We start from the raw sequence: 26839 nt of genomic DNA on the forward strand, positions 1-26839 counted from the left end.
GATGATGGTTTCTAGAATTTTCCTTAATAAAACAGGAAAAAACATATCACTCATTATGGCCAGCCCCATGAAATAAGATATTTTAGTCTTTAAAACTATCTCAGTTAGTGATAGGATGTTACTGAAATACCCATCAGTAGAAACAAGCACTTTTAAACACAATGATAATGAAAATAAAGTAGTATTTGAGTATCTACTATATAAGCCACTTTACAAATATCTCACTAACTCATAACTCTACAAGACTGATACTATTGTCCTCATTTTACAGATCAGCACACTGAGACTCAGAGAAGTTGATTTTAGCTTGTCCAAGATCCCACAATTGGTAAGTGGTACAGAAAGATTTAAATGCAAGTTTGGCTCCAAATCCTGTACTGTTTTGTATAGATTTGTGTTATATCTCCCAAAGTTCCTCAATATCTTGTATTAGTGCTACTGCTAAGACCTGATGAACACAGTTGAATAGTAATTAGATGGTAACTAACTAAGAAAGACTAGTTTCCACCATACTGCCATCTATTTAAATGATGGCATTTCAAGGAAAGAAACTTATATTGTCTATCTTTCATGAAGTTTCAAGATTAGACTAAGGTTTAAGATACAGAAAAGATGTTATTATGTCATCAACAAGAGTGACAAAATAAGGCCAAATAAGGTTTTAAAAATTAGCTTTGTCCAGCCTCTCATGTTACAGAAAGAACTAGAAGAACCAAGCTTCCCTGACCTGCAGCAGGGTTTTCTTTTCAGCAGTTCCTACTGCAAAGCACTCAAGTGACAGCTTCCACAGCTAGCAGGAAGTTATCAAACCACCTCTCTAGCCATCCAAACCCCCAGGTTCCCCCAAACAATCTACCAATTGGAGAATCATTTCCTCATTTTCCCAGTATGTTATCAGGAGGACAGAAGCACAGGGGCACGGACAGGGGAGAGAGAAGCAGCTTGTATATTTCCTGAATCCATCAACAAAATCCTGTGACATTCCAGACAGTTGGTTCCAGAACTTTGGAATAAGCAAGGAAAATCTCAAACTATAAAATGATTAGCTTTCTGCTCTGCTGACAATGGCAAAAGAGGAAATGAGTTAAAAGACAGCTTGGAAGATCTCCATGTAGCCCCTACAAGCCACGTTAATTACCTCCCATTAACATTGAGCTGTCAGGATCCACATCAGCTCAGCAACTCTCTTGACCTTCCTCAGTCTGCACCTTGTTACCCTACAATGTTTCATGTTTATAAAGATAGGAGACCCCAGCTGCTCAAGCCTGACAAAACTTAATTTACATTTGGCCTTCATTAAGATGAGAGTCAGAATCATTGAGACCAAATGGAAAAGCCAGACTGCTGGGGGTTATGAAAAATTCAAATGGCATTTTTCCTTTTATCTGACAATTCTTATCAAGGAGACAAATGTCAACCTGAAACACATAAACTTTAAATGAAAAGGACATGATTAAATTCCATATTTGCAGGACTAGGACCCAGGTGACTTTGTCCAAGAGCTACGGTGGTCCTAGAACATCTCAAGACAGATAAAACCCCAAATTCTGCCCAACTCCCTCTGACATCTGACTCTAGGCTAAGGACAAGGAGAAGATAAATGACAGCAATAACGAAGTGAGTGGTCAGCTCTGACTCCTCCATCTGACTCACTCCTCACAGCCAATTAGTGTCAATGTCCTATTGATATTATCCTCTGAAAATTTCTAGGACCCATCTCCTGCCATCTCACAGTGCCTCATTCAGGTCTCATTAGTTCTCCCATGGAGTACTGTAACAGCCCCTTATTGAGTTACTGAGTCATTCAAATTATTCAGAAAGTATGTACTGAGCACCTACTATGCACTAGCCATTTGGTTAGGGACCGAGACATAGCAAAGAACAAGGTGGACATGATCTCTATCCTCCTGCAGATTACAATGGTTGGAGCAAGCATTATATAAATCACCACAAAAATTGACGTAGCATTACAATTTATGAAAGATACAATGAAGTAAAATTATGAGTGTAATAACAAGAGACTCTGATGTATTTGAGGATCAGGAAAGGCTTTTCAAGAGCAAAAGTAAAACTGAAACCTAAATGATGAGGAAGAACCAGCAGTGAGTAGAGGGAAGAACATTGTGGGTGAAAGACTCAGCATTGTCAAGACCAGGGGTCGGCAAACTTTTCATCTGATGGTCCAGATAGTACATATATATTCTGCCCTGTAGGCGATATAGTCTGTCTCAACTACTCAGCTGTCACTGTAGTGTGAAAACAGACATAAACAACACATAAATGGATGAGTGTGGCTGTGTTCCAATCAAACTTTACTTACAGCCACTAAAATTTTAATTTCATATTATTTTCATAAGTCACAAAATATCATCCTTTTGATTCTTTCTTAACCACTTGAAAATGTAAAATCATTTACATTTTCTCAAGCCATCCAATAACAGGCAGTAGGCCAGATTTGGCCTGGGTGCCATAGTCTGCCAACCTCCAGCCAAGACTCATGTAACAAAGAACTCTAAGTGGATTCCTGTAGATGGGATATAGTGAGCTAGGATGTAAAAGACAAACAGTGAGGAGAGAAGAGGAGGTAAAAATGACATCATGCACCATTTTCTAGTCCATGTTTCAGTTTCTGGAATTTATCTAATAGAGCAATGCAAAGCCATCAGAGTGCTATCATCAGGGGAATGAGAAAACTGTAGTTCTTACTCCCCCACACACATTTTCTCACTCTAATCCAATCTCCACATGTCTGCCAGTTACCTAAGCCAGCCCCTCCCTTGCTTAACAACCATCAACCAATCCCTATCGCCAAATAAGCCCTTAATAAGCCGAACTCAGACTATTTACCTCGCCTCATCTCCTGCTATGCTTGCTGAAGCACCCCAGCTCATGCCCTGGGACTCACCCACCATATCACAGATGAACCACAGTCTCTCTTCAGAATATCTTTCCTATCTTCTCTGCTAGGCAAAACCTCTACTCATATCTTGAGGCTCCTGTCAAACTATTGCCTCTGGGAAGCAAATCCTTTTTCCCAAAGCACTTTGTATATAGCTATATCACAGTGCATAGTACATTTGATGGCTCTGTTTTCATGTCACTCCTGCATCCACCCCATTCCTTATGCTCCTCTACCACTATCCCTAGTGGACTCTGGGCTGCTCAATGGTAAGGTTGAATCCTTATTGTCCCCATGTCCCCAGTGCCTATCGCAGTTGCTGGTTCATAGTTGAGCTCAGTACAGACTTCCAAGAATTAAAGAATGAAGAAGGAGTAAACACATGACAGCTTGATGAACTTAGAAAACAGAATCTCATGCTTTTATTCTGAACGGGCACTTGAGCAGCTCTACTGAATCTATCAAACTTCCCTGTGTCTCCCATCATAGCATTAAAAACAAAGGTACCATTCCCTGATTCCCCAAAAGTGGATGCTTTTCAGGGTAGAGGAGCAGAGCTTTTGGAATTAAAAGTGGTTTCACAAGTTCCCAGGCCACTAACATTAGCATCACCTGTGAACTTGTGTTAGAAATACAAAATCTCAAATTTTCAGTCCCTATCCCAGGGCTACTGAATCAGAACCTACAGTTCAGCAAGATCTCCAGGTGATTCATTTACACATTGAAGTGAGAAGCACTATAGCCCTCCTGGTCAGGCTTTAAGAAGATGCTAAAACTGACTTTAGAAATCTCTTTAATTTTGATTTTGCAATCATGTTAAAGCCAAACGAATTCTCAGCAAGAATTCCTGTACATGCTTACCAAAACACACCCCACACTAAAGGCTTACTCAGAAAATTCTGAAAGAAAATTGATTTTTAAAAATAAATTAATATAAGATGTTCTCAGAGGGTCACAAACACTGCCATGTAATCTAGACTTTAACTATTTCCTATGGGATTTATTTAGTGCAGTTTTATCTCAAGTGCGAGATGGTAAGAATCCTGAGAGGTTCGTGCCAGATATGCATTTAGATCTCCTGGGATATAGGCTGCAGCTGGCCACATGGCAAGTGCTCTAGAAGGCCCTGACGCTGAACCAATGACCCTCTGCCCAATCCTCTTTGCTTAACTCAGTATAACTTTTCTTTCTGTGTTGCCAAAAAAGGTGATATATCCAATCCAAACTTGTTGATATAGCAACAAGTTTAGGCCAAATTGAAGAAGACCACTGCCATCATTCCTGGTCCTACGCCAAGAGCCATGCTTCACAGAGGGATTTTACTACTGCATGACATGATGGAATAAGCTGAGAGTTGGGGCCCAGCAGACATGGATTTAAATTCTGGCTCCATCACCCATTTGGGAAAACCTCCTTAGGATCATTTTCCTGTGCTATCTACCAGGCAGAGATTGATAGGATTAAAATCAACTAATGCTTATACAACTCAAAGCAGGGTACGGGGCAGCACAGAACAGTTCTATATTCCAATTTTGTGTTTCAGTATATACCCGAGTCAGGTTTTCAAACTGGTTAATACAACTCTCCCACTTTATACATGAAGAAAGTGAGCCCTGAAATAAGAAGTGCTTTGACCAAAGAATACAATTGTTGACAGTAGAGTCAGAAATAGATTCTTGAAAACTCCTGACTCCTAAGAAATCTGTTTTCAAACTCTTAGCAACCACAGAAGCCTTTACGTAGATTAAAACTTACAAAACAGCTCAATATATAAAACAGCTAACAAGCCAAGCCTGCTTTGATTGCTGAAGCCCTTCTTTCCTACCACTCTCCTGCCCCGTGACGGCAATCCTTAGGCACCCTCTCAGCAACCTAAGCTCTCCCCATCTCCATTTACAATCTGAGTAATACAAGACTCAGCCCACCTGAAATCTCAGAGCCAGTAAATGAATCACAGCAGGTCATGCTCATTAGATGGATTCTCTATTTCTCCAGACCACCTAGAGGTTTTCAAGTCCTTGAGGTTCCCAAAGGACTTGAACTTTCTCACACATCCATCTCTAATGGGAACCATTAAGCTGACATCACCATTCTCCACACTTCAGAAAGGAGTCCTAACATCTGGAAATGGAAGCCACCTGCAAGTGCTTTGACCAGAGATTGCCATATCATTTAAGGATGAGAAACTCGAGCGCAGGTGGGATGAGAAAGGGAAAGCCTAAGATGTCAACAAGGCCAAATATTAATAAGTTGGGGCTAAAAGTGTACAGAATAGGAAGGCTCTGGTCAGAAGATATGGACTTAAATCCCACCTCTGCTGCTTTCTCATTGGAATGGTAATTAACCTCTCTGAACTCCAATAGAATACTGGGTATTAAAAGAATTGATTTTGTTCATATCCTTTGCCCACTTGTTGATGGGGTTGTTTTTTTCCTGTAAATTTGTTTGAGTTCATTGTAGATTCTGGATATTAGCCCTTTGTCAGATGAGTAGATTGCAAAAATTTTCTCCTATTTTGTAGGTTGTTTGTTCACTCTGATGGTAGTTTCTTTTGCTGTGCAGAAGCTCTTTAGTTTAATTCGATCCCATTTGTCAATTTTGGCTTTTGTTGCCATTGCTTTTGGTGTTTTAGACATGAAGTCCTTACCCATGCCTATGTCCTGAATGGTATTGCCTAGGTTGTCTTCTAGGGTTTTTATGGCTTTAGGTCTAACATTTAAGTCTTTAATCCATCTTGAATTAATTTTTGTATAAGGTGTAAGGAAGGGATCCAGTTTCAGTTTTCTCCATATGGCTAGCCAGTTTTCCCAGCACCATTTATTAAATAGGGAATCCTTTCCCCATTTCTTGTTTTTGTCTGGTTTGTCAAAGATCAGATAGTTGTAGATATGTGGCATTATTTCTGAGGGCTCTGCTCTGTTCCATTGGTCTATATATCTGTTTTGGTACCAGTACCATGCTGCTATAAAGACACATGCACACGTATGTTTATTGCAGCACTATTCACAATAGCAAAGACTTGGAACCAACCCAAATATCCAACAATGATAGACTGGATTAAGAAAATGTGGCACATATACACCATGGAATACTATGCAGCCATAAAAAATGATGAGTTCATGTCCTTTGTAGGGACATGGATGAAGCTGGAAACCATCATTCTCAGCAAACTATCACAAGGACAAAAAACCAAACACCGCATGTTCCCACTCATAGGTGGGAATTGAACAATGAGAACACATGGACACAGGAAGGGGAACATCACACACTGGGGCCTGTTGTGGGGTGGGGGGAGGGGGGAGGGATAGCATTAGGAGATATACTTAATGTTAAATGACGACTTAATGGGTGCAGCACACCAACATGGCACATGTATACATATGTAACTAACCTGCATGTTGTGCACATGTACCCTAAAACTTAAAGTATAATAATAATAAAAAAAAACGAAAAAAAAGAGAAAAAAAAGGCACAAAGACATCAAAAAGATACACTTTTTCTGAGATTGCTTCTTTGCTGATTTTTCCTTCCACCACGACATCTAAGATTAAAAGAGAAATTGATACTTAAAAAAAAAAAAAAGAGAATTGATTTTGGATGGCTGGGCACAGTGGCTCACACCTATAATCATATCACTTTTGCAGGATCACATAAGGCCAGGAGTTCGAAATCAGCCTGGCCAAAATAGTGAGACCAAGTCTCTACAAAAGAAACATTTAAAATTAAAAAAAAATGATTTTGGAGTCAGCCAGTCTTAGGTTCAAATTCTGGTTCTGTCACATATTTACTTTGTCACTTTGAGTGAGTTGTTTTATCTCTATGAACATTCGTTTTCTTGTCTACAAAACAGACACCCTAAAATAAACACCACACACAAGAACACTTCATAGGGTCGTTGGCCTTCAAAGAGATATTGTGTACAATACTTGTCACAGTGCCTGGTATGAGTTAGGCACATAAAAATAGGTGTGATTTAACTGCACTGTAATCAATAAAATGGGATCAACCTTCCTCCTAGTTGCTGGGAAAAATCAAACAGAACCGATTTTAGCAGGGTGCCTGGTACCTACAGGTCCACAGTAACAGGAATCCTCTACTATTGTTGGTATCTTCTCTTAGACTCTATGCACTCACCTCTTTCAGCCACAGAAGTTTCGGGGCCTGCATTTCCACAGACATCACCCCGCCGACATACTGGAGGACACTGTGCTTGGTCTCATTGATCCTGTTGACTTGACTGACTGCTCGATGATCCAGCCACATGATGACGTTTCGATGGGAATCCCCTAGCAGAAACGAGAGGGAGATGCAGATGGACACACATTCTCTTCCTTCTAATTCAAGGGAACAATTATGGATTCCCAAGATCAAAATGCTATGTACTTTCTATAATTTTATGTAACAAGAGTGTGCAAAATGAAAGGATACCAGCAAGGCTGATGAAAGCACTGTCCCCAGGCCTGGAATTTCCCGTCCAGTCATGTGTTCTCTGACCATGACCTTAGAATAAATGTCTACATTAAAAGCAGAAAAACATCTACCAATTAATTATATTATCAAGTATTCTCTCTCAACTTCTTCCCTTCCTTTCTTATTCCTTCTGTTCTAGAAAAACTTTTCTGAGCATACATTCAGGAAAGGTGTCTATGAAATAAGACTAAGACAATACTTTCTAAGATCTGTCTCCTTTAAATATGGATAAATACTTTGACGGTATAATACATCTAATAGCTACACAATGGCATTTAACTGCTTATATTCCCACTTTTTCTGGTCAGTTTAATTAAAATTAGTTTACTTAGGTGTTTTTTTTTTTTTCCTCATTTGGTTGGCTTGTTTGCTGGCGTGCAAAGCTCATGGGTTTTGGAATTAGGCAGATCTAACAGGGAATGCTAGTTACAGATGAAGATACAGTTACAGATGAAGATGTATAATTCAGTAAGTTTTTAAACAAAAGATAAGGCACATAAAGGATATGGCAAGTACTTCTCAGAAAATAGGCCCTCAGGAGGAGTAAATCATAAGGAGGAGAATTTAAAACCAGCTGGAAAAGGAGCACTGCCCCTTATATCCTGCCTCACCACCCTGTAGTCCACACAGTAACTCCTTATCTCTCTCCCCAGCCTCTGTTAATTCATCCTGTACCAATGGGCAAGCCAGAAATCCTTTAACAGCCCTCTGACACCTCTGATGGCAAAAGGTGCAGAACAGCAATTAATATACCCGAAAGATTATTAGGGCAAAGAGAAAAGAAACCCAGCAGTTACCAAACCAGGTATTATTTCACACACTATTTTATTTAACGGCAAAGTAACCGCAGCACTACATATCTTGCTAATAGTAAATGTTTGTAATGTGTGTTTGTCTCCCAAGCCCTGTGCTAAACATTTTACACATATCATCACATTTAATCCTCAAAACAACCCTCTGATACAGGTTTTTAACCCCTGTTTTTCAATGACAGACTTGAAAGTGAAGACGTACCCAATGTCTCACAGCTGGGAAATGCACAAAGTGTGTTTTGGAACTAGATCGGCATAAAGAATAGATAAATCAATTCTTAAATGAATAAACTAGTGTTAGACATAGTAACATGAACAAGGACACCAGCTGAGATACTTTAAAACACAGAGTCAGCCCTCCATGTCTGTGAGTTCTGCATCTGTGGATTCAACCAACCGTGGATTGAAAATATATTTTTTTAAATGGATGGTTGCATCTGTACTGAACGTGTACAGACTTTTTTTTCTTGCCATTATTCCCTAAACAATATAGTATAACAAGTACTTACCTAGCATTAGGTATTATAAGTAACCTAGAGATTATCTGAAGTACATGGGAAGACGTACATAGGTTATACGCAAATACGATGCCATTTTACATCAGGGACTTGAGTATCTGTGGGTTATGGTCTTAAGGAGGTCCTGGAACAAGTCCCCCTCAGATACAGAGGAAGGATTGTATACTGTTTGTTGTTGTGGCTATACACATACGTAGTAAAAGCACAAAAGCAATGTGTTTAAGAACAGCAACTACAGCAGAATGGTTACCTGCAAGAGGTGAAAAGCTGAAGTTACAAATGTCTTTTTTTAAAATAAAAGGAGCTGAGGCAAATACGGCAAAATTTCATGTTTATCCTCAGTGGTAGGCGAATAGGAAGATGTTGCTTTCTTTACCCTTCTACATCTTTGAAAAGAATTTTTAAAATTAAAACCAAAAAAAAAAACAACAAGAAAAGCCAATGTAAGAAGATACCTAAATAAGGTCATGGGCATAACAAGGCAGGGGCTCAGTTGCTGGTTTGCCTAACTGGAAAGATATAACCTCCCACGAAAGCTCCACAAACCATTATACTAATACTTTGAAAATAATACAGAGTACATGAGACCTTCCACAGGAATGTCAAAGAATTTTTTGTAAACAGAATTGTTCCTCTATCTAACAGAAGTGCTCAAAGCTCTAGTTCTCAAACCTAGTTGCACATTAGCATCGCCTTGATAACTTTTAAAAATACTGATGTCCAGCTCCTATTCCAGAACCATCAATGAATCAGGATGTGGGTGTGTGTGTGGGTGGGTGAGTGTTGAAGGGGACAATATCAGTATTGTTTCTTAAGTACTGTACAGAACAAATCTACAGCTATTTTAAGGTAAAAATACCTGTTGCTAAACTTCTGCTTATAGTAAAGACAGACCAATCAGCTACTACTGCTTCTACATAAAGATGCTCTCAAAATGCAGTCAGAACAATACAATGAAAATTGTACAGAATCATTACTGTATTAGAATTATAATTTTCGTTTTAGATAAAAACTGAGAAGTTAATTTTTTTCAGCTCTTACGGAAAATTGAAAGTTCATTTAATCTTTTATTGAGTATCTACTACATGCCAAGCACAGTGTTGGATGGTAGGATATCAAGATGAATGTGCCACAGTTCTGCCCTTAAGCAGCATATGTTTGCAGGAGAAAGAGTCTATATTGTGTGTTGACTGCCAGAACAAGAGTACCAGACATGACAATGTGGAGGAGGAGCAAAGAGTAGGCTCTAGTTAACCGAGCCTGGAGCTGCACAGAAAGCTTTCAAAAGGCAGGAAAGTGTTTATTTAACTCTTCAAATGACTAGCCAATGGCTAGGCAGGTGAAGAAAGAGTGAGAAAGAGGTTCTATACAATAAGGCAGCATGGGAAACAGAACACAGACCCACGAAAATGTCGTCATTTAAGAGAATTGGAGGTAAAGTTACATTTGAGCTACCTCACTTTACCTAAGGGTAGATTATTCATCCATATATTCACTTAATTAATACCTTGCTAAAATACATGTTTATGTTCACAGAATGTGTTACAGGCATACTTGAGGGGAAAAATTATTATGAATCACCAAAAATCTAAACATTAGGTATCTGTTGCACAGAGGAGACTAGGTCATAACTCCCTCTCCCAGCCCCAATTATCACCCTTTGTTCCTCTCCCTCCTAAGAGCTCCTATTGCTGAGATGACACAATCAGGGTGAGGCTCTGAGTTTGGTCAGTGGCAGGGGTAGGAAGCATTCAGCAACTGTGCTGCTGTCCAGCTCAGGGGCTGTTCTGATCTTTAAGGAAGAAGAGTCAAACACGGAAAGGCAAACGAGACTATTTTATCATATAGTAATGCTGAATTTTCTTAAACTATTGTACTTAATTTATTTGTTTATAATTTTTTGGTTAACATCTAAAGATGGCAATACTTTTGCTGGTCTTATGGGTTTGGTTTTAGGTTATCTGCATGATTAGGGTTATCTGGAATCTTCCTGACCCCACTCTCTGCTCCTCACAATTACTCCCATTAGCCAATCAAGAGTTGGTCGCTGCCATGCAGGTAGGAGTCTCTAAAGAACCTTCAAACCACTTTTATAATTCTAATTTCATTTTCTTGCACAGGATAATCCATTTCAGATAAAAGATCTAACCTTAATACAATCTGTTGAAAGGCAAGAAACTGATGAGGGCACCTGCAGCTGGATGCATTTGATGAATGGGTACACTTTAACCTTTTAGGTGGAATAAAGTTATTTCAGCACTTATAATTAGAGTGATAACCTAGTTACCTTTTTAATAGAGGATTTGTTAACAGGAAGCCATTCTACCTACAATGAAAAAAAAAATAGCATCCAAAGAGGGTACATATTTAAGCAAATTTAACAAGGAACTATCTTCTTCCACTTCAAGTGTTCTGTTCCTAATATTTTAATTCTCCGTTAATCTGCGCCCAGTGATTCTCTACATACTAGACTTACTGAGAAAACTTTTTTAAAAAGTCGACACCCTAGCTCCACCTCAAGTCAAGTGAATACAAATCTTGAGGGTAGGGCTCATGAATTGGCAATTTTTAAAAAGATCTCCAGTTGATACTAATGCACAGCCAGAATAAAAATAAATAAACATGTATTTTAGCAGATCAGATGATACAAAATCCCTGAAGCAGGACTCTTAGTATCTAAAGTCCCACCCAAAATCAGGCTCTCTAACATGGCTCTTGTGCTTTATGGAACCAAGTTCCCTCTAACTCTGCCCCCAATGCCACCCCACTCGTGCCAATTGCTCTCCAGGCTTTTAACTTCTGGGACGGTGATTTCTAGCCTCCACACTCTGCCTCTAAATCTCACTATCAGCAGTAAGAGACATCTGATCTATGGCATCCCCAACAGACAATCACCTGACCTTTATTTAAATAAAGCCCATAAAAGACATACTGACAGCCTCCCAAAACGGCCAGGTCTGTGGCTGGCCACATCTTGTAATTAGTGAATGCTTGCTGCTGGAGAGCTGAGGTTTGCTCTACACAGTTTTGGTCTCTGCTTTCTGAAATGGCTCAGAACAAGACTGCCCTGTCCTCTGCCAGAACAGTGCCAACTGAGCCAATGAATAGCCACCAAGAAAAAGAACCGACCTGATTTATCTTTGAAGGCCCAGCATTTGCTAAGACAGGGCTTGGCACACAGGAGGTGTTAATAAATGTCGCAAGAAGAGGGAAAAAAGTGTGTGAGTGTGTGTGTGTGTGTGTGTGTGTGTGTGTGTGTATGTGTATGTGTGCAGAAAATGGTCATCATTACCACTGTGCTCTAATCATTCATCTATTTGCATCCATTTTCAGCACATAGTGATTATGATTATTTATAGTGATCACTTATAGTGAAAAGGGATGCAAATAGATGATCATTTATAGTCCTTATAATTATAATAATCACTATTTCATACATTAGGTCCACAGTAGTGACCGGAATATTCTCTTAACTTAAAAAATTCATCATCTGATGGAAGAAACTTTTCTGAGCATTTTAAGTATCAGTCTCTCACTAAATTCTCACAGCAAAGCTACTGATTCATTCAAATTCTTTCAGAGAAGAAAACTGAGAAACACAGAGTTAAGTGGCTTGCCCAAGGTGTCACAGCTCAGCAAGGGCAGTGCTACAATCAGAGTCCCCGCCTAACTCTAATTCCACTGTGTATCAATGTGCCCTACTACCTCATAGCCAACAGTTAAGAAAGATGCTGCTCTAACAGTGTGCAGAATCAAGGGTACTCTAACAGAATCTAGCCCCAAATATGTTTGCAATGGCTATCTTGGCAACAGCTGACTGACAATGCCTAGAGCTGGCCCTTCCCTTCAGATGGAGCATGCAATTTCCAGTGCAATGCAGCCTCCACTGCTCCCTAATGCCGTCTGCTCATTACAAGGTTAAATATCAGTTGAAATTTATCTTCACACAGGTGCAGTGGTTTTTCTCAAACCTGGCCTATTACTCATTTACATTACCCATCTGACTAATGTATTAATTATTACATTAATGTATTAATAGACTTTTGGGTTTGTAACCCCAGTACTAGTGTTACTGGCTAAAATTCCCCAAAAGGGACAACCTTATCTGCTGTGAGAAATCTCTGATGGTGGACCCAAGTGGCACTTTACATTTGAAACAGCTCATTTCTGTACTCACAAGTGTATATTAGGACAACACCATTTAATGTGAATGTCTTTTGGTCTGGCTATTGAAAATAGAGAGGCCATCTGCTTCTAGCTTCTGTCACATGGCCCTGTCTACCATGTTCCATTTCCTTTCAAAGGACTTGGCTCATCCACTCAGATAAGCAAGGAATAGGAACATCATATACAAAGAAACTGCAAGCACTGACACTGTCTTCTCAGAAAACATCAAAACCACCTGTGTGTTTCAAGGTTAATCACTCCTAGCTAACAATCTCATGTCCTTCCTTTACCAAGCTCTGCACTGTGGCTCTTGAGTTTTAGAAAGCCAAGTCCCCCTAATCCAGCGTCAACACCACCCCACTCATATCAACTGCTCTCCAAGCTCTTGACTTCTGCAACATGATCTGTGTCACTTCACTCTACCTCTAAATTTTACTATCAGCAGCAAGAGACGCCTGCCCTCCTGTTCCACCTAGGCCCATTGGATTAATCAGCCAAGTATCCCACCACTGGGAAAAGGAAGAGACATGGTCTTACCTTCCTGGTTGACCGGTAATGGGTGAAACTGCTTATCCAAAACAACCAGAGAACACGTGGCATCAAACCCAAGTCCTCGAATTTGGTTTAAATCAATCCCTTGTACAACTTTCTGTTTTAAAAACAAACAAAAACATAAATTACAACACCAGGGTCTTAAAAGATTGAAAACAGTTACAACTAGAAGGAATGAAAGAATAGAAAAAAATCTTTACAACATAAAACAGATAAAAATTTAGTATCACTATAATCCCAAAAGATCCTATAAATAAGAAAAAAAGAACCAAACTAATTGGAAATTAAGGCCAGGCATGGCGGCTCACACCTGTAATCCCAGCACTTTGAGAGGCCGAAATGGGCAGATCACAAGGTCAGGAATTTAAGACCAGCCTGGCCAACACAGTGAAACTCTGTCTCTACTAAAAATACGAAAATTAGCCGGGCATGGTGGTGTGTGCCTGTAATCCCAGCTACTCAGGAGGCTGAGGCAGAAGAATTGCTTGAATCTGGGAGATGGAGGTTGCAGTGAGCTGAGATCACGCCATTGTACTCCAGCCTGGGCAACAAAAGTGAAACTCCATCTCAAAAAAAAAAAATAATAATTAAAAATAATTGGAAATTAAGCAAAGGAATAAAAAGTCAACTCATAAAATAAAAAGAAATGGTCAAAGAGCATATGAGAAGATTCCCAACTCCAATTAGATAAGTACAAACAAAAAGATACCAAACTGTTTGCTTTTCATATTGGCAAAAATATAAAAGATTAATACTACAGGCTGTTATTACTTATCTGAAATGCTTGTGATCAAAAGCATTTCAGATTTCAGAATTTTTCAGATTTTGGAATATTTGTATATAACATAATGAGATATCTTGAGGATGAAACCCAAGTCTAAACACAAAATTCATATATGTTTCATATATACCTTACACACATAGCCTGAAGGTAATTTTATACAATATTTTTAATAATTTTGTGCATGAAACAAAGTCTATGTACACTGAATCATCAGAAAACAAAAATGTTACTATCTTAGACATCGATGTGTGGCGTCACAATGCCACTCAAAAAGTTTTGAATTATGGTGCATTTTAGTTTCAGAGTAGGGTTGCTTAACCTGTATATGGTAGTGGCAATATATGCAGAAGTGGACCTTCTTGGAGATTATTCTAACAATGTAATTATTGACAACAAACTTTGGAGAATAATTTGACATTTATTAAAATTAAAAATGCACGTATCTTATTAGCAAAAGTAAGTAAAGTTATATATAGAAGGCTAGCTTCAGCACTGCTCAGACTATATTTTAAAAGTGAAAAAACTATTTTTTATTAAATAAATTATGGCATGTTTGTAAAATGAAATACTATACAGATTTTTTTAAAAAACAGGTAGAGAGGCAACTCCTGGGTGTGGTGGTGTGAAGTCAAAAAATCCTCTTAGCAAAATAAAACTAATAAACTGGACAAAATTATCAAAAACCACCATTTTGGGGTTATGGAAATTGGCCAAAGCCATGTGAAAAATTGAGAAGCACTTTTTTTTTGAAAAATCAAATTTGTGCTAAAACATTCCCAAAAAAATCAAAAAACTACAGGTCCAAATGCTTCACTGGGAAATTTCATCAAACATTTAAGGAAGAAATGGTACCAATCGTACACAAACTTGTCTAAAATACAGTGAAGAAGGGAACACTTTCCAACAAATATTACATAGCCAGTATCACCGATACCAAAGCCAAGCAAATACATAAGAAAAGGACACTACAGACTAATATTTATCATGAACATAGTAAAAATCCTTAACAAAATATTAACAAACCAAATCTTGCAGCATGTAAAACTTTCCTTTATATACTATGACTATGTGGAGTCATCCCAGGAATGCAAGAGTGGTTTAATATCCATTAATTAATTAATGGAATATGCACATTAACAGAACAAAGTACAAACACCAAATGATCATCTCAACAGATGCAGAAAAAAGAACCCCTACCCTCCAAACATAACATTCAATAAACCAGACATAGAAGAGAACTTCTACAACCTGATAAGGAGCATATACAAAAACCTGCAGCTAACATCATACTTAATGGTAACATGAATGCTTTCCCCCATCAGAAATGAAGCAAGGATATTCACTTTTACCACTTCTATTCAACCTTATACTTCCGCTTCTAGCCATTGCAATAAAGCGAGAAAAGTAAATTAAAAGCAGATTAGAAAAGAAGTTAAAGTGTCTTTCTTTGCAGATGACATGATCTCATATGCAGAAAATCCTAAAGAATCTACCAACTAAAAAAATTACTAGAACTAATAAGCAATTTAGTAAGATGAGAGGATGCAAGACTAACATATAAATACCAACTGGATTTCTACTTAATAGCAACTAAGAGATCAAAAATAAAATTAAGAAAATAATCCCATTCACAATAGCATCAAAAAGTGAAATACTCAGTGTGATGCTCAATATTAGGTATCAACTGGACTGGATTGAGGGATGCCTAGCTGGCTAGTGAAGCACTATTTCTGGGTGTGTCTGTGAGGGTGTTTCCAGAGGAGATTGACATGTGGAGTCAGTGGACTGGGAGAGGAAGAGCCACCCTTGATGTGGGTGGGCACCATCTAATCAGTAATGGGTGTGATTAGAACAAAGCAGGTGGAACAAGCGGGATACTCAGATTGCTTGACTTCCTCCCTCTCTCCCTTTTGCAGTGAGGCACCTTTTTTCTTCCTGCCCTTACACATCAGACTCCAGGTTCATCTTCCTTTGGACTCTAGGTCTTGCACTAGCAGCCTGCCTGGGGCTCTCAGGCCTTCACCCTCAGACTCATTCAGGACTGCATTGTCGGCTTCCCTGGTTTCAAGGCTTTTGGACTTGAACTGAGCCACACTACTGGCATTCCCTAGCTTACAGATGACCTACTGTGGAACTTCACATTTTTAATCATGTGAGCCAATTCTCCCTAACAAACTTTTTTTCATATATATATATATATATATGAATATATACATATACATACATGTACATACATATATACATTTCCTACTGGCCTTGTCCCTCTGGAGAAACCTGACAAACACATTCAGGAATTAACATATCAAAAGAAGTTCAAGACCTATACTCTGACAACTACCAAACATTGCTATGAAGAGCTAAAAATTGGAGAAATATGTCACACTCGTAAAATGGAAAATTCAACATTGTTAAGATGGTAATCTCTTCAAATTAACCTACAGATTCTACACAACTCCATTAAAATCCCAGCAGGTTTTCAAACACCGCATGTTCTCACTCATAAGTGGGAGTTGAACAATGAGAACACATGGACACAGGGAGGGGAACATCACACACTGGGGCCTGTCAGGGGGTGCAGGACAAGGGGCGGGAGAGCATTGGACAAATACCTAATGCACTTGGGGCTTAAAACCTAGATGATGGGTTGATGGGTGCAACAAACCACCATGGCACATGTATACCTATGTAACAAACCTGCACGTTCTGCACATGTATCCCAAAACTTAAAGTGGAAAAAAAAAAACTAGCAGGTTTTATTTATTTATTTATCTACTTATTTGTAGAAACCGACAAGCTGTTCCTAATATGCACATAGAAATGCAAAGGACATGAAAAGCCTAAGCATTTTTGAAAAGAAAGAACTTGGAAAATATATGCTATCTGACTTCAAAACTTACTATAAAACTACCATTCCTAAGTTAATGTGGTATTGGTATAAGGATAAATTTATAAATCAATAGAACAGAGATATAAGAAGTAAACCCATTTATGGCAATTGGCTTTGGTAAATGTGCCAATATAATTTAATGGGGGAAAGGACAGATTATTTGACAGTGATGCTAGAACTATATGCCTATATGCAAAAAAGAACTTAGACTCTTACCTCACACCATACACAAAACTTAACTCAAAACATATCACATCCCTAAATGTAAGACTAAAATTGTAAAATGTGTAGAAGAAAACAGGAGAACATTGCTGCAACCTTGGGTTAGGTGAAGGTTTTATAAAAAGCAAGCAAGATCAATGAAAGAAAAAATTTTGACTTCATCAAAATTTAAAAATCTTTTTCTTCAAAAGAAACAAGTAGAAAAAAAGACAAGCTACAGACTGGAAGAAAATATTTGCAAACAACACATCTGATAATATACTTGCATACAAAATATATTTTAAAACTCAAATAATAAGAGGAAAAACAACCCAATGATAACATTGGCAAAAGATTTGGACACTTCTCCAAAGAAAATATACAAATAGCCAATGTACACATGAAAAAGTGCTCAAATCATTAGTCACTAAGGAAATGCAAATTAAAATCACAATAAGATACCACTGCACACTTACTAGAATAACTATTATCACAAAGACTGACAATACCAAGTGTTAGAGAATTGTGGAAAAAGTGATGCCCTTATACATTGCTAATGGAAATGTAAAATACAGCCACATCTTACCACACAACCTGCAACTTCAGTCCTAGGTATCTACCTATAATACAAAATATTAACAAACCAAATAAAATAAAATAAAAACATACATCAACATAAAGAATTGTATGTGAATATTCCTAGCAGCATTATTGATAATATTCCCAAGCTGAAAACCAACCAAATATCCATCATAGTTTAACCAACTGTTAAATAAAGTATTGTATATCCATATAACAGAATACTACTCAGCAAGAAAAAGGAACTACTGATATATGTAACAACATGGATGAACCTTAAAAACATTATGCTAAGTGAAAAGAGCCAGATATAAAAGAAAGCATGCTATATGATTCTATTTATATAAAATTTCTAAAAAGAACACCTATAAAGACAGAAAGTGCCTCTGACTGGGGCTTGGGGTTGACTGCAAACAGGTGTAAGGAAACTTTTGGAGTAATAAGTGTTCTAAAACTGGAGTAGGTGATGATTGCACCACTGTATAAATTTACAAAATAACAGCATTATACATTTACAATGGCTGGATTTTATGATATATAAATCATACATCAAGCTGTTAAATATTTTAAAATGAGTTGAGCTATAAAAGATAAAATGGAAAGACATCCATGATATATTAATAAGGTTTTAAAAAAAAGAATATGCAACAAATTGTTAACAGTGGTTGCTCCTGAGGGTGGAACTGCAGTAGGATATAGATTTTACACTTGTTCGTATAATTTTTAAAGTTGTAGAGTAATAGGTTTATTGATTAATTCTATTTTTTATTTTTGTTTCTATGGTTTCCTTTATAGAAAAAGCATGAGTGACCAGTTTCTATTAACTTAAAACATGACTACAACCTTTTAAATCCCATAAAAATCAACTCAAAAATGTCCATCCTTATTTAGTGAAATTCATCTTAAAATATATAATTATTCTTTTTTCCTGTTTGGAAACACCAGACTTATAATTTAGAATTCCATTTCTTACTATTTAACATGTTCCTCAAACAAGAGCTTCACATAATTATGACAAATGTCCAACAAAGAAAAGCAGTAATTTTTTTCAAGTCATATTAATAAAGCGTTACCATATATTGAACATCTAATATGTGCCATGTGTTTGACATACATATTATTTAATCCTTACAAAGCCCTCCAAAAGAAACATTTAATACTAGTTTTTCATGAGAAACAAGTGGGGCTGGGTGCGATGGCTTACGCCTGTAATCCCAGCACTTTGGGAGGCCAAGGAGGGAGGATCACTTGAGGTCAGGAGTTTGAGACCAGCCTGGCCAACACGATGAAACCCCGTCTCTACTAAAAATACAAAAACTAGCCAGGTGTGGTGCCATGTGCCTGTAGTCCCAAATACTAGGGAGGCTGAGGCAGGAGAACTGCTTGAACCCAGGAGGCAAAGACTGCAGTGAGCCAAGACCACGCAACTGTACTCCAGCCTCGGTAACAGAATGAGACTCTGTCTCAAAAAAAAAAAAAAAAAAAAAAAAAGTGGATGATTGGGGAGGGAAAGGGTGAACAGCAGGCACAGAGAGGTTAAGGAACTTGCACTTGTCACACAGCCAGTAGATTGCAGAGCCAGAATTCAAACTCTGTCTATTTTCTTTCCATTACACCATACTGCTCACCTCTGTCATCAGATAATTTCCTGTTGCTCAAGAGATTCATCCTGTGGAAAGGACACGTGATCTAGAGGAGAACACTTGCTGCTGACCCATCTGTGACTGCTGGTAGTACCTTGACCCACAGTACCAGGTGAATACCCAGATGCCTTCACCACACTGATAAATCTAGACTTACAGTGTGAGGACCAAACCCATTTCCTGACAGGCAGTATGGCCTCATGACAATGAGTCACAAAGACTTGAATTCAAATCCTAGCTCTGCCACCATGGCTACGTGGCTGAAGGCAAGCTACACAATTCTAGCCATTGCAACTCCTCTCTTGCCTTGCTGGTTCATGTTTCTATAGCATTTACAGGTATGGCTATTTCTGCCTGGAATGTCCTTACAACTTGGCTTGGAAATCACTGGATAGTAGTTAAAATCAGTGACTTTGGGGGCAGAATGCCTGAGTCTGAAATCTGGTTCTACTATTTCCGAGTTATATAACTTTGTGAAGTCAGATAAGCAGCTTCCTTGGCAGTACGAAACTATTACCTAAACCTGCATCTCCCAATGATATGAGAATTCAGCAAAATAAGGTGTGATGAGCTCAACATCTGGCATCAGTGCACAATAAGTAGCAGTTTATATTAGAGCAAATTAGTTGCTTCAAGTCTTTCCACGTGGGACACCAATCAATCAATCACCCAGCCCTAACTTCTACTTGCTATGTGGCCCAATTGGCTTCTGTGCCCAGAAAGTGCATGTCTGACTTGGGTAAGCCCATCTCACACACAGGTCTGCAGTTAGTCAAAAGAGGACTTGGGTGAGAAAATATAGATGACTCAAACACCATACCACAAGGCAGTTTGGGAGTAGAAACAAACACAGGATGTGGTGTCCAAAGAACTTCCTTCTGGTGCCAACTCCACCACTTCTGGGTCAGGTAATCCTGCAATAACCCCATCAACTTTCTGAGCCTCAGTTTCCTGAGTGAGAGATACCTCCCAAGTAAGAATCAAAGGCTTTGAATGGGATCAGTGGAGTCTGAAATTACTTTGAAACCAGTAAACCTTTATAGAAAATAGGATAGGAAATGCACTCAATGCCTTATTGTGTTCATGGAATGTTTTTATGTACAAAGCACAGCATGCTTGCTCTCTGTGTCATGTAAGCACATATAAAAATGACAAGCAAAAAGAATAGGAATAGAAAAAATTGGATAGACTCAAATCTTTCTAAGAATCATGGTGGGAGTAACCTTCTAGTAGGAGCAAGGAAAATATTTTCTTCAATGTATGTTATGAATCCCCTCTACAGACCTACAGAGTGCTCAATATTACAATCATGTCCTTCAGTCACAAAGACTCAGTGTCTCTATCTTTCAAACAGAGACCTCTCACAAGAAACTGGAAGAGTAATTGTGGCAGGCATTTAAACCTGATCTAGCTAGGTAGCCACTATTATTTCCCCAGCCTTACAAGGAAATGCCTTATGATCATGCTCATCCACAGCTGAGGAACATCGCCATTCCCAACCCCTCACCCCACACCATCTAAACCATCCCAGAAAGATGACTGTCAGAGCCACACTACCCAGAAGGCCCCTGGGGCTTGACCTGGTGACCTAAGAATTCTTTTTTATATTCTTATTAATGGAAGAAGAAAGCAGCCTAGTAAGCTCATTCTAACAGCTTGGAATCAAGAGAATTTCCCTAGCTACAGAGAAAGCACATTGCTCTTCTAAAGAATTTCCAGAGAAAGAGATTTCTGCAACCTCATTTGGTAACCTGTTCCATGTCTAACAACTGTCAACTCGTAGCTATGGGGCAGCAAACAAATATTTGGGGAAGGGATTGTGTATCACTTTCTTCTTATTGTGGGAACTGGTTCAATTCTGCATGTGTTTTAAATCAGCAAGATCTTCCATACTGGGTGGGGAGACGGTGTTTCTTAGAAACCCTCCAAACTGAGAACTGGAGGGTCAGATGCATACCTGGTTTTATCCTTAGCTCTATTTAGAGCAAGGGTCAAAGCCTGGGGCTTCATGGACACAATCCAGCTTGCAGTAGAGTTCTGAGTGGCTGGTACTGTATTCTTTTAAATCTTGATTTGAATGCCTTTGTCAGCTTTGGGGGCCTATGAGGAGTTATGCAATCACCAGTTCCCTCAGGCTCCATCACTACCTGTTGCCTACACAGTTCAATCACTCACTTAGCCATAAGTCCTTAGTGAAAATAATCAAGCCCCTTCTAGGGTCAGGCTGCGCAGGATTTTCTCTTCTAGGTATTGGAAAAACAATGGAGAGAAAAACTTTTTTTTTTTTAATCCTTGCTCTTTTGGAGATTACATTTTAGTAGGGATAGACAATACCCAATAAATCAAATAAATTACATAGTGTAGATATAGTATACTAGAAAGTGGTTACTCAGGGGGATTAGGAATGCAAGGAGGAGGTGGTTCCTATGCAAGATGCAAGTGAAATTTGAGGATACACCTGAAGGACATGAGGGGTGGACCTCATGGAAATCTGGGGGAAGAGTGTTCCAGGCAGGGGAACAGCGAGCGCAGAGGTCCTGGTAGGGAGAACAGCAAGAAGACAAATACAGCTTGTGTTGGGGCGTGCATTACCTGGAAGGCCCTTGAAGGCAGTCAATTTTGTAAAAGTTACTCTAGTGACCAGTGAAGTAAATAAACCCAGTCCTAATCCTTTACCTACATAGCATCCCAGCTTAGGTATGGTATTGCCATTTGATGATAAGATAATGAAATAAAGGCCAAATACTCTCATTTATATCAGTGACCCCAACATTCTGCCAAAAACTGAAACTCAAATAGCCTCTACCTCCTTCCTCTCCATTGTTACCAAGTCCAGTTACACCTGCCTTCCTAAAGCCTCTCAGTCTCAGCCCTCCTATTTATTCCTCTGCCAATAGTCTAATCTAGCCATTTATTATTAAAAATATTATTAAGCACCTATATGTGCCAGACACAGAGAACATATCTAGGCAAGAGAGACGTGGTCCCAGTCTTCCCAGAGTTTATAGTTTAAAAAAAAAAATCTCAGCCTCTGAAACTCATCAGGATGTCTGCCTCCTGACATCCTTAAATTTAGTTTCTATTCTGCCAGCCATTCTGAATCTGTTGCAAGACTGGTCAATCTCAAACTCAGGATGATTCTAGAGGAGCTTCCCATTGGCCTGAGTCAGCTGTCTCACCTACCCCTCTATCGTCAATTCTAGCCTCCCTTTCCTTCTTCCCATTAGAAACCACCTCTTCCAGCCAGGATTGGATCCTTGACGTTCCCATCTCAGCGCTTCTAACCATTCTATTCCTCCAGTTCCGATTGTCTTCTCTTAAGAGTTCAAGAGAGTCACTTTTTGCCCTACATCCTTTCTCAAGTTTTCTCCAGTGGGTAGAAGTAGGGAGGTCTCAATTTGTTGTTTTTTTTTTTTTTTGAGATGGAGTCTTGCTCTGTCGCCCAGGCTGGAGTGCAGTGCTGAGATCTCGGCTCACTGCAACCTCCGCCTCCCGGGTTCAAGTGATTCTCCTGCCTCAGCCTCCTCAGTAGTTGGGATTACAGGCGCACACCACCACGCTTGGCTAATTTTCGTATTTTTAGTAAAAACGAGGTTTTGCCATGTTGACCAGGCTGGTCTCAAACTCCTGACCTCATGATCTGCCCACCTGGGCCTCCCAAAGTGCTTTCAATTTCTTTTGACCCTTCATTTTTTTTACACTTCCTGGGTCTAATATAACCCAGGCTCTGGGTAAGCAAAACATAGCTCCTGCCCTCCTGAAACATAAAATCTAGTAGGGAAGACATACATTAATCCAAAAAGTGAAATATTTTATTATTTTGTTTCATTTTATGTTATTTTATTCTTGATTTATAGAATGATTTTATTATTTGATAACAAAAAATGAATGATTCACGAACCACATGGAGTTCTATGAAAGAGAAGTACAAGGCACTGTGAAAACATTTAATAAGTGAAATAAGACTTAGTTGGAGGTGGTATTGGTAGAGAAAATGCTCCTTCCTTGAAGAACTAACTTTTGAATTAAGATTTGGGGCAGCACTATCCAATGGAACTTTCTACAATAATGAAAATGTGCTATATCTGTGCTGTTCAGTATAATAGCCAGCATGTGACTACTGCACATTTGAAATTTGGCTGGAGCAAAACAGGAAGTGAATGTTTAATTATATTTAATTGTAATTACTATAAATTTAAATAGCATTGTGGGTTCAGCAACTATTGGATTGGATAGCTTAGGTCTAAGGATGAACAGGAGTTAGATATGCTGGTGGAAGGTAGGAAGGGCGTGCAGCCAGAAGAATCTGGGTAACAATTCTTAGGCTAGAGGGAGCATTGCATGTTTGAGGACATGACAGAAGGAAGGTGTGGCTGGAATGCAGACAGCCAGGAGAAGCATCATGAGATGAGCCAGAAATGCAAGTCGAGACAGACCATGTAGGGCCCTGAAGGCCATGTTAAGGATTCTGAGTTCTACCCAAATACAGGCATACCTCATTTTATCGTGCTTCACTTTATTGCACTTTGCAGATATTACATTTTTTACAAATTGAATGTCTGTGGCAACCCTGCAGCGAGCAAGTCCATTGCTGCCATTTTTCCAACAGCATGTGCTCACTTCATTAGTATTTTTAGCAATAAAGTATTTTTTAATTAAGGTACGTATTTTTTTAGATACAGTGCTATTGCACACTTAATAGACTACAGTACGGCATAAACAAAACATTTATGTATGGTGGGGAATCAAAAAATTCATGTGACTTGCTTTATTGAGATATTTGCTTTGTGGCAGTGGTCTGGAACTAAAACCGCAGTTTGAAGTATGCCTCAGGCATATCATTGTGCTTTGTTTTACCGCATCTTGCAGATTGTGTTTTTTACAAATTGAAGGTGTGTAGCATCTCTGCAAAGAGCAAGTCTATCGGTGTCATTTTTCCAATAGCTCATGTCACCTTGTGTCTGTGTCACATTCTGGTAATTCTTAACAATATTTCAAACTTTCATTAATATTATATCTGCTATGGTAATCTTTGATGTTACTATTGCAATTGTTTTGGGGCACCACAAACTGCACCCATATAAAACGGGCAAATTTAATAGATAAATGTGATGTGTGTTCTCACTGCTCCATAGACTAGCGATTCCTCATCTCTCTCCCTCTCTTAGGGCTCCCTACCCCCTGAGACACAACTTTGAAATTAGTCCAATTAATAACCCTACAATGGTCTCTAAATGTTCAAGTTAAGGAAGGAGTCATAGTCTCTCACTTTAAATGTAAAGCTAGAAATGATTAAGCTTAGTCAGGAAGGCATGGGGAAAGCCAAGACTGGCAAAAAGATAGGCCTCTTGCACCAAATAGTCAAGCTGTGAATGCAAAAGAAAGTTCATAAGGAAAACTAAAAGCACTACTCCAGTAAACACCTGAATAAGAAAGTGAAACAGTCTTAATGCTGATATGGAGAAAATTTGAGTGGTCTAGATAGAAGATCAAACCAGCCACAACATTCTTTAAGTCAAAGCCTAATCCAGAGCACAGTCCTAACTCTTCAATTCTATAAAGGCTGAGAGAGGTGAGGAAGCTACAGAATGAAAAGTTTGGAGCTAGCAGAAGTTGGTTCAGGAGGTTTAAGTAAACAAGCCATTTCCATAACATAAAAACACAAGGTGAAGCAGCAAGTGCTGATGTAGAAACTCCAGCAAGTTATACAGATCATTTGGGTAAGACAATCAATGAAGGTGTCTACACCAAACAACATATTTTTAAGGTAGGCAAAACAGCCTTATATTGGAAGAAGATACCATCTAGGACTTTCACAGCTAGAGACAAAAAGCCAATGCCTGGCCTCAAAGCTTCAAAGGACAAGCTGACTCTCTTGTTAGGGGCAAATGCAGCTGGTGAATTAAGTTGAAGCCAGTGCTCATTTACTATTCCAAAAATCCTAGGGCCCTTAAGAATTATGCTAAATCTACTCTGCCTATGCTCTAGAAACGGAATAACAAAGCCTGGATGACAGCACATCTATTTACAGCATGGTTTACTGAATATTTTAACCCTGCTGTTGAGACTTACTGCTCAAAGAAAAGAGATTCCTTTCAAAGTGTTACTCCTCATTGACAATGCACCTAGTCACCAAAGAGCTCTGATGAAGATGTACAAGGAGATGAATGTTGTTCTCATACCTGCTAACACAACATCCATTCTGCAGCCCACGGGTCAAGGAGAAATTTCAGCTGTCAAGTATTATTATTTAAGAATTACATTTTGTAAGGATATAGCTGCCATAGATAGTGATTCCTCTAATTGATCTAGATAAAGTAAATTGAAAACATTCTGGAAAGGATTTACCACTCTAGATGCCATTAAGAACATTCATGATTCATGGGAGGTCAAAATATCAACATTAACAGGAATTTGGAACAGGTTAATTCCAACCCTCATGAATGACTTTGAGTGGCTCAAGACTTAAGTGGAGGAAGTTACTGCAGATGTAGTGGAAATACCAAGTGAACTAGCATTAGAAGTGGACCCTGAAGATGAAACTGAATTGCTGTAATCTCATGATAAAATATGAACAGATGAGGGGTTGCTTCTTATGGATGAACAAAGGAAATGATTTCTTGAGATGGAATCTACTTCTGATAAAGATGATATGAACAATGCTGAAATGACAACAAACAATTTAGAATAGTACATAAACTTAGTTGATAAGGCTAAGGTCTGAGAGAACTGACTCCAATTTTGAAAGAAGTCCTGCCATGGATAAGATGCTATCAAACAACATTGCATGCTACAGAGAAATCTTTTGTGAAAGAGTCAATCAGTGCAGCAAACTTTACTTAAAAAATTGCCTTACTTAAAAAAATTACCACAGCCACCTCACCTGCAGCAACCACCACCCTAATTAGTAAGCAGCTATCAACATCAAGGTAAAACCCTCCACCAGGAAAAAAGACTACAACTCACTGAAGGCTTCGATGATCATTAACACATTTTTTGGCAATTTTTAAAAATTAAGTTATATACTTTTTTTAGACTAATGCTATTACACACTTAATAGACCGCAATATAATATAAACATAACTTTCATATGCACTGAGAAACTCAAACATTCATGTGAGTTTTATTGCAATATTCACCTCATTATGGTGGTCTGGAACTGAATTTATCATTATGCCTGTAGTAGAGTGATAGATGTTGAAGGGTTGTAGCAAAAGAGTGACATGATCAGTTAGCACTAGAGGAAAAAAAACCACTTCAAATGCAAGAATAAAGAAAAGAAAAATGAATATCAAGACATCGGTTAGGTTCTTAGAATAATATTCCA

General features: G+C 38.6%; 1 protein-coding gene across 21 annotated transcripts in view; it reads right to left on the reverse strand.

Moving 5' to 3' along the window:
• Positions 1–26839, reverse strand: part of FGGY (FGGY carbohydrate kinase domain containing) — a 492018-nt gene that overhangs the window by 435615 nt on the left and 29564 nt on the right. For 18 of the 21 annotated variants that reach the window (XR_008514557.2, XR_008514537.2, XR_008514552.2 and 15 more), the window contains 2 exons: positions 13404–13515; positions 7034–7185 (listed from right to left, as the gene is read on the reverse strand). Coding sequence is in view for 16 of the 21 variants with exons in the window: in XM_054533894.2 (XP_054389869.1) it covers positions 7034–7185; positions 13404–13515 (264 nt within the window). In the remaining 5 variants the exon portion in view is untranslated. Of the gene's footprint in view, positions 1–7033; positions 7186–7327; positions 8928–13403; positions 13516–26839 lie in introns of those variants that run through there. The other 3 variants (XM_024235119.3, XM_054533896.2, XM_054533908.2) reach the window with 2 other exon arrangements.

Source organism: Pongo abelii, chromosome 1 (assembly GCF_028885655.2).
Source record: "Pongo abelii isolate AG06213 chromosome 1, NHGRI_mPonAbe1-v2.0_pri, whole genome shotgun sequence".
NCBI classification, from domain to species: domain Eukaryota; kingdom Metazoa; phylum Chordata; class Mammalia; order Primates; family Hominidae; genus Pongo; species Pongo abelii.